The 12032-nt window shown below is 38.9% G+C and overlaps 1 protein-coding gene across 1 annotated transcript; it reads left to right on the forward strand.

Moving 5' to 3' along the window:
* The first annotated feature begins 2780 nt into the window (after nucleotides 1-2780).
* On the forward strand, nucleotides 2781-12032 carry LOC124155475 (glycine-rich cell wall structural protein-like). Its single transcript, XM_046529356.1, has 3 exons — nucleotides 2781-2867; nucleotides 11193-11251; nucleotides 11327-12032. The coding sequence occupies exons 1-3, from the start codon at nucleotides 2781-2783 to the stop codon at nucleotides 12030-12032; spliced, it is 852 nt and encodes a 283-aa protein (XP_046385312.1).

The following is a 12032-nucleotide window of genomic DNA, read 5'->3' on the forward strand; positions in this document are numbered from 1 at the left end:
TTTCAGTAAATTAAAATGTACTGGAAATCTTCCTCTGATATTTTCATTTTTCTTCACGACTAACGTCAATACATTTTGCATTGATATAGGTTTTAGCGTAATACATTTTGGTTTGTAATACAAAAGAAGTTAAAAGTAAATTTATTTAAATCGGGAGTGAAGTAAAATTAAAGTAGATACTCATTTAAAATAGCTAGTAACTTCTAATTTTCTAATTTGTAGTGATCCCACCAGACAAAGCGTGAAACAACTGTCTATATAACGCCGTTTTGTTTTATTATTGCGTGAGTAAACGTTTTCATTCAATAGAAAAGACGTTCAGTTCAGACTTGGGTGCCACATATATCATACTTTGTTTTCACATCAACGGTGTGAAAAAGAGAACTGCTAAGGACTAGAAATTACGGGTACGTAAGTAACGACTAGTAATTAGGGGTACGTAAACTACAGGAAATTTCTGAATTAAAATACATAATTATATAGTAGAAGCATTCCCACGTCTGAAGAATCTATGTATAAATATACCGCCATTTGTCGCAACGCCATATGGTGAATAAATAATTTGAAATCATGCAAATAGATAGAAAGGAAAATACGGCTCACATGTGTTTGTCATCTGTACCATCTATTAATTGGTTGAATTTCCTCTCCTAGAAAAATTATACGGGGTTTAACCATTAAATATATGAACACATTTCACCTATGATTATAAAATTTGGAGAAGTGAAATGTGATATTCCATGAGATTTTAAAATGACCAGATTCTGCATGTAATGAATAAGCCATTCAAACGGCGCTGCGCATTTTAGTTGAGTCTTTCATTACAACAATCTCAACACCTTTCCAACATGAAACAGTAGTACACAAATTGCCTTCCCATCTGCCTTACTGCATAGCCGCTTGAATTCATACCACATCGTAAGAGCTGATAACACTACAATTATTTCTGCAAAATAATTCTCTACTATTGCACAAAATATTCTAAGCTCAAACAAGATACGGAATGAAAACTTTCTCAAACAACCGTTCGAGTGCGAAAACAGTGAATTTGAAAAATGTGAAATAAGGTTGTGAAATCAATTGAACTAAGTTATTCTTTTCAATCCGTGACTCAAACGTAGCCAGAATTTTGAAGAAAATTTGATTTTCTGGACGAACTGTTTTGAAGTGTACGTACTGTACGTATATAACAAAAAAGTCAGGACTAAAAAGGCGTGGAACCTTTCCATTTTCTTTTCTTTCTTTGATCGGAATGCACACAAAGAATTTGTCTAATTCGTTGCATAAGCGAAGTTTTACTTAACGGTCCTGCACTCTTATATTTAGGTTTTCCAAAATTTACCTTTCACGTTACAAACTTAAGGAATTATATTCCTATAATTTATGACTATTTCTTTTGTTCTAGAGAAATTGTCTACTACTATGATTTACTTAAATTCAATACTAGGACCTAGGTAAGTAATGAATTGAAGTAGGTACGTACCTCCTTCATCTAAAATGGTTATTGCAACTCTACGATATATTTTTTGTGATAATTACCTTGCATCAAAAGCGCATTTCTTAAGATTAAGGTCATATTTATACTTATGCCGCTTTTTTAAACGATAAGGTAGTGAATACATCCTCGTGAAGTATTTTATTTTTCCAAGATACTGATGGCTTGAAAGAACGCATCAATAAAAATTTTGATGCATTGTCACTGTAAAAAAAATTGCCCAAGGAATTTGCGGGTGGAGACGATGAAAGGCTATTTCACAACTTGTACGAGAAAGTACTCAGAACAAAGCACGAGCCATTTGGAGAGATTTGTCCTGTAGACTGAAAGCGTCAGGTTCATTGTTAAGAGCTTCCTTCATTTCAAGGTCCTCTGGTTTTTGCCCTTCAAGCACGTACATTTCTGGCTAAGATAACTGAGGTAAAAGCTCACTCCCTTTTCCAAAAAATTGCCCGTGGCGTGGTGAGTTCTTGATCGCTCTTATATCGTTTTTCAAATTCACATCTTTCTACGTTGACCTAGAAGTTGAGAGAAAATTAATGAGTGCATTCAAACTGTATTAACAATGGATGGTCTAAGGAGGTGGATTGCTTGTGCAAAAACTGAAAACGAATGACTGACGAAACGCAGAAAATCGGGAAGCATGAGAGCAATTTTCACCGGAGAAATATTTGCCCATCATTAATGCGATAATCACCTTCCCAAACTATTACGGAAACCTGAATTCATGTCATCCCGACTCAATTGCTATACATTGATCTGTTCGGCATGTCTTCACCTTGTCAAAAAGAAAGTTATTAGATCCGATTAGAAAAAAACCAGATGGAGAAATTCACGTCCAAGTTCACCCTGACGGCCCCTAACCTGGTCATATTCGAGTATAGATCTCATGATCAACTTTAAACCTGAAAATTCCTCCCACTTACCTTTCAAGTCTACATTACATAAGTATTGAATAAATGAAATGAAACCAAAGAGTAATAGACTTCATAGTATACTACTAGTATCAATCAAAATGGCTAGGAAATAGCGAAGGAAAAATATGCAGATTTTCATCTCACTATGCAGACCTTTGAACGTGGTACCCTTCACCACATCAATAATATAGAAAAAGGTGCTACCTCCATTCAGCATATTTATCAATTGGAAGTTAAGAAGAACCTGAGAATTTCGCAGTAATACGACACTCTGGAGGAGAAAAATTGATAATAGTGTTTTAAAGTAAGTAAAAATTAAAGTCAAGTATAAATCATGCGCATAAATATATATGAATCAAGCATGGACGATGTCAGCATTGGATAAATCAAGCTTTGGAAATGTGATGACCCTGAAGAATGATGAAGATCAAATGGATATATCGTGTGAGCGAATTGTAAGTTTTAAGACGAGTAGGAGAGAACAGAAGTCTTTTGAAAAACTTGGGAAGGAGACGAGATGACATAATAAGCTCTTTCATGAGACGAGATGGTCTGATGAAAATAATTGTTGAAGGACAAGTGGAAAGGTGAACGGCATGAGAGAGCCTCGATTGAGTTACACAAGGGTGAGGAAGATGGTAATGAAGAAGAAGTATGTGTCAAAATATTAGCAGATGGGAGAATTGAGAGGAGAGATGCTTCTAACCAATCTTCGGATTGATGACTCAAAATGATGACAGTTATATTTTTATCCCCGCAATTTCATAAATAAATCAGATGAGGATACCCTATTTTTTAATTAGTCCCTTGAATGCTATTAAGTGTTATATAGAAAAGGGATAAGAATTGAAATATTCCAGGGCCTTGAAATGTTTAGTTGTAAGGAGAGATGGCGTTTTGAAGAAACAGAAAGGGCGAAGTGAGCGGTTAATAACGACAAACGATAAAGAAATATGGAAATGATCAATTGAGGGATCGGAAGGGTAGATGGATAGATCGGAAGGGTAGATATTAGTATCAAATTGGCAAAACATTTCATGCATTGGGCCTTCACTCACTACGACTTATTCTCAAAATCTATGTCGTAAGTTACCCAGTGCATTCATTCACCTACATGAAAAAATTAGGTGCGTCAGACCATTTAACGCTAATCATCAAACGACCATCTTATTTCCGGGGTTGCCTTTCGAGAATCTTATTTCCAAGGGTTGGGATCTTTACCGTGTTGTTTAGTGGTTGAAAATGTGTAGGAAACGTAAATTTCAACGAGTATACACTAATATCCTAAGAATAACCTGAATATACTTTAAGGGTAAGTTTCGTCATTAAAAATGTGAAGCGTCTCCTTGATTATAAATCAAAGGAAACGTCAGAAAAAAGAATATCCATAAAAAATAAAACGTTTTTTCATCATCAAGGTTTATCGTTGCAGCACCATTATACGTCAATTCCTGCACCTTCTTGTAACGAAGATAACAGGTGATATTTAAATCATTCTATTATAGTAAAAATTAAGATCAACTTATTGTGAGCTCCACCGTACTCAGTAACTTTATTTGACCTGCGAGTCTGGAAATGGCGATGGCACGAAATAATTTAATCAGTTCTAAATTGATGAGTATTGATAAATTTCATCCAATCTGAGGGTTTAAGCACATTTACAAAACACTGCTGCACACCTTGAATATTGGTATACAGGGCTGTCAGATAAAGAGCTCTAACATCTGGAAGCAAGTCACTGTAAATATTCAACTAGGCCAATTCATCTATGCACTTCAGCATCAAGTAGATCCCTCACAGAGCCCATAATTACGACTAATATCCTGTATAGGAAGTCGCAGTGTTCATCTATGTGACCATCGGAGACAGGCTGGCTCCTCGGGAAAGTGGTTTCTTCTCCTTCCCTGCTCCCAATCATATCTTCACGGGCGCTGCTGCAGAAAGTGAAGGGGAGTCGGGACGGTTCCGGGCGCGATTACTTTTTTGTCGCCTTCGCTTCTTTCCCTCCACAACTGTCCGCCATTTTTCTCCCGCCTATGGACGCCTGGCATATGTCCCCTTTCGCTACCTATCTCACAAGCAATACCCGCAGAAGGAAAATAAATGATGGCGTGCGCGCCCACAGGCCAAGATCGATGCCACCGCTGCACTTTCGTGCTGCTCCTGTGATTTCTATCGTCCCACACACACCAAGTCCGACGGTGCCGCGCCTCGGGCAGCACTCTTTTCATGGCGGTTGACGGCCTGCTTCCGAGAATTCCCCTCGCGACGGAAGGCGGGGGCAGCGAGGGAAAAAAATGACGAGCGGGGTAACTGTACTCTCCCGCGAGAAAAAAAAGTACACGCCTTCTTTTTCTTGCTCGGTTTTCAACCAAAGCGCCGTCTACGATCGAATTCTTCGTCGCATAGATCAGTAAGCAGGGCAATATTTTGACTCCCTTTCCACAACTTCTTCAATCGTTTAAATCTCCCCAAATCATTGAATCAATAATATGCTAGGATAACTGAGGCGCGCGCAGTTCTTTTTTCGTTTCAGGCACCTTTACTAATGCAAGCCTTCTGTGAAACCAAAACTTTAACAAGGTGGAATAGTCACCCATATCAGCGAAATCACAGGTACCAAGCCGAATAGAAGAGAGAGAATTGGAATTATGATTAGAATCGTAATAGATTGGAAATGTATTCAAGTTTTTTTTAGTGTTTGCCTGCTACTTTCGTGGCTTTTGATACTGGTTGGAGGGAAGATAGGTACTCGGCTACCTAGCACGACTCTTGTTAACATTTAACGATTGCATCCGCTTTCAAGATCAAGTGCGAGAGATCATAAATAGATAATAATTCCTTTCTTTAAGGTTCTATGGTGTTTTAAATGGAGTTGTTGTAAATATTTTGGCGAAGTACAGCGATCAGCGTGGATGTTCCGCTTTGGGTCCCTGAGTTATAATAATATAAACAGGCAGCAGTTTGTACCTGCTAAGTCGAAACCGGGTGATCTAGATTAATACATGTTAAGATGAAAATATATTAATTTACAATCACAATGGATGAATGAATGAATGAATAAGCCTTATAATTAGAGGATCCTCTCTATTAACCTTCAAATGCACGACTGCTACCGCTCGTCCCAATGCCTTGAATCACGGCCAGTGACTTAGCATCCGAAGTTTACTTTCCATTTCTCCTCCACCCGTGTGGTGTACACCAATATCATGGTTCATCGCACATTCCTACAAGCAATCCTTCCCCACCCTACTTCGCAGCTTTTTAGTTCACTTTCTTCCCCATACCCAGATCCCTGGAGTACCATAATTTATTTAGCAAGAAATATCTTTTTTTTCTTATTTCCGTGAAATTTAATGGACCTTTGAGTGGTAGATGACCTCTAATTACCCATTAATGTCTTTTTTATAAAAATAAATTCAATTTAAGTAAAAAAGTCTGCGCTAAGTACACATCTTATTGAGTAGCTAAACTTTAAATTCCTTATTAAATGCCCTATACTTAAGCAAGGAATATTCATAGCTGCCCGGAAATTAAGCCGCAATGGTGATTTTCACATGAATTTCTGCGGTCGTTACTTTCAACTACTATGAAACTCATATGGTTGGTACTCGTAATTTTTCTTAAAATATAAATGTAATTAGCATTTTCTTTTGTGAAAAGAACTCTAACAAAACAACCGCCATAACTGAATCACATTCCTATACTGGAGTCTAGGGAAAGAGGGAAAAAGTTGGAAGCATTAAAAAGGTCATACAGATGCCAATAATTGATTAATTGTCCCACTTAACTTGGTGGAAGGAAGAATCATTTATGATGAAATATTCTTTTACTTACCACGCCATTTTGTTACCTCAGATGGAAGAGAAAATTTACTGATTACTTCATCAACCAGTGGCCCAAAAAAAATCTTTTAATAATGACAACTACCAGCAGTACGTACAGATATTATCTTATAAGGGGACCAAGAGAAATTTAAGCTTAGAATAAGCCATTTTAAAGACAAACATGCATTATATTTTTTATACTTAAAAAGAATGAAAAACTTAAAAATATATGGAAGTGCTACATCACTGGTAGATCGATAGAAAATGCCACGATATCTCTAGGCGGCGGGCCATAGACACCTTAAACGCAGAAATGTTTCTTCATTTCCGGCAGGCACAGGCTCAACCCCATAGGACTATGTACGACCCCGAATAGCGTAATAAATGGTATTCCCATTCTCTTTTCAGCCTACATTTACTGATATTTTAACTACAAAACTATTTACTTATAGTATCAATGATGTAAAAAATTGATACGAAAAAATTTCGTTAAAGAAAATGAAATGCTTTTTATGTCGATCAGTTAGAACGGCGAAGAGGTAGAACGGCTCGGCGTCTTCTGTTCACCCCAGCTTCTTCCTCTGCCGACTTCAACGAAAGGAAATGTGATGAAAGGAAGCACCTCCACAAAAAACAAGCGGCGCTATGCCGCACGTAGCGCAGCAATCACATCCAGCAAAAACGAACTAGCGAACTTGAAAGAATCAATGCGAAGAGCAATGGGTAGTTTTATGTCTTTGTACTTATGTCCGAAATGTCAGCGCCACTGCCGAATCAGAAATTTTTTCAGTACAAACATGATCTTAGGGGTGACATATTTCGGAAGTTAATATATCCCCCGGCGCAGAAAGACATTGATTCAATCAAAATCAACTATAGAATACGCTTTAAAATGAAATCATTGCGAATATAAAAATTATCCAAATGAACTCTGCATTTTGGAAATATCTAAAATTCAAAATACGGCATCATTTTTTTATCGTTTTCGTAATCACGTGAAACGAAGTAAAGTTTCAAAATGAAGCCCGTGAAATGGATAAGATTCAAAATATGAGGTGGAGAAAAGTTTTTTGCATGATTTATAGTCTCTAAAATTTATTTTTTTAAATTTGGAGTTCTACATTTTACTTTTTGGTCGGGATGAGAGGCATATTTACTTTTAAAACTTTTTGATATTAATTGCATTGTTTGCTTTTAAAAGACAAAAAATTCCAAGAATGAATGAATAAATATTAACAAATTGTACCTGAATAGAAAGCAGCTTATGCGTAATATTTACCTCGTCTTGACACGTTTCTAAAATATTCAGTGCAACGGTTTCCTTAAGTCTTAAACAATCATGTTATCCCATTTTTCAATCAGCCAATAGCGAGTATAAATCCATTTTTCAATAAGAAGTACGTAGCACATGGCCCGTAATGTTATGAGAGACACGTAATGAGGCCCTAAATATGGAAGTTGCTGATATATTTTCATGCTAATTTGCTGAACAGAGCCAGAAAAACGTCCTTCAAAGTGAAAATCGCTAGCAATAATGACGGCACCAGTATTTCTCATCATTATCCTACTCAACTTATTCTGGGAGTGAGTTGGAAAAGGATATTTGACTCGTAAAAAGGGCACTATTCAAGGCAACTTTATTCAAAGTAGTTATTCCTGAACTCTTTGATTCCACAATAGAGAAGTTAGATTTCCAACAGTGAAAGCACGATATAGATTCAAGTATGTTCGTTCAAATCATTTTTTTCTTCAACTATTAGTAGATAATATATGTTTTAAACAACTGCATTTTTTCATCGGAGCCTCACATTAATAAGAAAAATATGAAAAAAGCACAACAAAAACTTATGATTGTGAACGGAATAATTCTTAAATCAACATAAGTTATTGAGTAATATGTAATCTTCAAAAATCATCAGTTTATTACCTATGGTGCAGGAAAAAAAATCACATTGACAGTTTTCATTTCATACTTAAAAGTTAACATTAATTCTTTACGTCTACCAAATATCTTAAACATGGTATTAAATATTTTCTATGATTTTATTACAGGAGCCAAATTTTGATTGACTATGCTTTCATGAAATTTATTTCAGCTGTGAGCGCAATACCGGGTTGCAAATTGGAGTTCTTATGTTGAGGTGGGTATGGAGAAGGTGAAATGGACAGAGAGGATGAGGAACGACGAAGTGCTGGACATGACGGGTGAGGAGAGGTAGCTTCTAGAAGAGATACGGAGGAGACAGAACGTATGGATGGAGCGAGTACTTAGCGGAGAGGGGATTTCGAAAACATGTTAGAGGGTATAATGTTGGATACACAAAGGAGAGGACGTGAAAGAATAGGATTTTTAGATAGAATGAAAGGGAGTAGGCCTAACAATGAATTGAAGAGGGAAGAGGCTGCCAGAATACTTTTAAGTGCCCCATGGAAACCTACTTTAATTGGTAGAATCCTTTTAATTATGACGTAGATCCAGAGAATCAAACTCCATCACTGGAGAGAATAACCGTCAACGGCTTCATGATAAATTATATCAAAACAGGTATCCTCACGGTGTAAGTCGCATCTCCAGTTCGGCATAATTCCCTTGCATTACTGTTCAAATGCCTAATTTCTCTTTCCTTCCTCCTCCCCTCAACACGGCTCCCGCAACCCACCTTTCCAGGCGAACCCCATCGCCGATCGCCAGAAAGCGATCGGGTCCACTGGTCCGTGTCCATCCTCGACCCCATCCCCTCGCAATATCCATGTCGAGCCACTGTCCCTTGGACAAACACAAGCTAACTCTTTTTCCACGCCCGCAACGAGGAATGCGGCGAGAACAATGCGAAAACGGAGTCGGGGTAGTCGCGCAGGGGCGGAGGTGGACAACAACCCTTGCTTGTACCAGGACGGGGTAGTCCACTCTCGCAAGAAGCCAGAGTGGTGGAGGTAAATTCTGTCGACAGGGGGGAAGGGGGTGCGATAAAAAAATTCAAAAATACCAATTTCTTCGATCCCTTCATTTCCACCAATACGGATCCACACCGGTCGTCCAACTATACGAAAGTCTCCGCAAAACGTTACCTCGCGGGGCATTAAAAAATTGGAAGTCGGCGGTTGGACTGCAGTGGAAGGAAGGAAGGAGTATTGTACAAAAAAAATGTGAAAAGCACAACAAAGCGGGATACGGTGGCGGCAAATTGCGCCAGCTTCGAAAGCCCTATAAAAGGTTGGAGACAGACCTCGAGGAGTTGTCAATCGCTTTGTTGGTCTCCAACAGGACCAGTGTCTCGTCTCAACGATGATGGAGAGCAGTAGGGTGGTGAGTGAAGCACCCTGTGGATCTTTGTGAAGGATTTGGATATCGACACCCTTTGTGCGTCTTTCTGTGCATGGAACAGGACTGTGTCATCTTTTGCGTTTCGTATAGTTCTTACTCTTGAATATTGCCGTGCTCCGATTGAAATAGTGAGCTAATAAGGCTCAAATAGGTCGTTTTAAGTACCTCGAGTGTGCCCTGCCATGCGATACTATATTCGCAATTCAGCTTTTCTCTATCACCTAGGCAATGGAATCAGATGTTATCATCTCGTGTGGCTTCTTGATTTACGTGAATCAAATAGAAAGGATGCTTTCAAAACAGTGAAGTATTACATGGGCACACTTTAAAATGCTCCGTAGTCCCCGAATATAATTAATAAGATATCAAACTGAAATATCGAAGGGAAATAAAAGAGAATGAGGCAAGGATTTATTTGCCCATAAAGCGAAGTATTGGCGGTTATTGGCAATGTTTATTCGAATTATTAGCATCGAGAGGCCTTTCCGAAAGTAAATAACCGGAGATCATTTTACGATAAAGCCTAGAAGGCTATGACTACTAGGAAAAATGTTAGTCTATCAATTATACCTTTCTTGTAAATCGACTGAGAATTCAGTTTTTGGCTGATTTCTCCATTGGATCTACACATTTTATACACATAATGCAGAATTTTCTAGAGAAACTTCATAATACACACTACAACCATCTTTGTCAAAAGTTCGGAAATACGAAATGAGCATTTGTCAATATATAGGTACGTATAAGCATAAGATAAATTAATAAATACAAAATAAATGCAATACTTAGGTCATACAATAGCGACTCTTAAGTTCATCATAACCTTAGAAGTATCAGATGAGCCACCCGTATCACGATCAGACAACTGTATCTTGTAGGTGGGAATAATCTGAACAACTATTTTCATATCTCACGCAAGTCAATGTGAAAATATTGTACTGCAGTTCTAGTCCTCTTACTAAATTCTCTCGATGAAAATAACGAAGATTTGCGGAACACTCCTCCCTCTGCAAACGCAGGTAGCATTGTCCGCATTGTCTCAAAGAACTTAATTCTACGAATAATTATCGTTTAGGCAAATAAATGGGGATTAAAAGTCCCTTTATTTAGCAGTAAAAAGCTATTATGTCATTTTATCAACGTTAAAGAGCTAATTTTAGTGGGAATTATTTATAAAACAGTTTTAGCTAAGCATTGCAACAGAAATTCATTTCCTGAAACTTAAGGTAAGTGATTTTGTACGAAGCTCATACGAAGAGAAACTGTGATAGGAAAATCTTTCGGAGAAGATCATAAAATATAGCATATTATGATAGATTGAAATAGTGCTGAACAGTTAGTCTCCAACATGAAATTTAGTATTTCAGAATTTTTTTATTTTTACCGAACTTTTAGCGACCTTGTCAAAATACAAATACACGTTTCTGAAAACTAAACTGTATGAAATATTATGATCATAATCTCCACAGAATACCTTGTTTCAGGTAAGTACAACTAAAATCAATGAATCCACCAAAAGCATTATAACGAAGTTATTAACATGGTAACCCACTGGGGAGCAAACTACGGGAGCGACCAGATTTATTATTTCCTGCATTAATGTTAAGCATTCTGTATTTCCTCAACAGCTAGCTGTTCTCCTGCTCGTGGCAGCCGTCGCGAAACTGTGCGATGGAGGAAAACATAAGTAAGTCTTGGTATGATCAAAACTAGAACGATGTATACTGATTCTTTGACCTGTCTAACAATCCCTTCCTTTCAGAAAATTCGTATTCTACGTCCCATACCACATCAAGAAACACCACCACACCCACACGATCGTGCATCATATTCACCACCACCACGGGCACGGCGGCGGACACGGCGGCGGACACGGGGGAGGTCACGGAGGAGGTCACGGGGGAGGTCATGGGGGAGGTCACAAAGAAGAGCACCACAAAGGGCATGGAGGTGGTCATGGCTACGGTGGAGGTCACGGCGGCCATGGAATAACCGTGGTTCACGTGCACGGTGGTCACGCAAAGGGCTACGGAGGGAGCCATCACTCAGCGGGCGGTCACGGTGGAGGAGGTCACGGGGGAGGAGGTCACGGCGGCGGAGGTCATGGTGGAGGTCACGGAGGCGGTCATGGTGGAGGTCACGGAGGCGGTCATGGTGGAGGTCACGGTGGAGGTCACGGTGGCCATGGTCACATGGAGCACGGCCATGGTCACATGGAGCACGGCCATGGTCATATGGAGCACGGTCACGGCCATAAAGAGCATGGTCACGAAGAGCACGGCCACGGTGGTCACGACGAGCATGGCCACGAGGATGTGGGTCACGGCTGGGTGCACACCCACTCGTACACCTTGGGCGGGCAAAAAATTCACAAGTACGCCAAGCAACACCACAAGAACGTGGACCACGAACACGAAGACGAACACGGACACTACGAAGTGAACGAAGACCACTACAGAAAGAAATGA

This window comes from Ischnura elegans, chromosome 1, assembly GCF_921293095.1.
Source record: "Ischnura elegans chromosome 1, ioIscEleg1.1, whole genome shotgun sequence".
Lineage (NCBI taxonomy): Eukaryota > Metazoa > Arthropoda > Insecta > Odonata > Coenagrionidae > Ischnura > Ischnura elegans.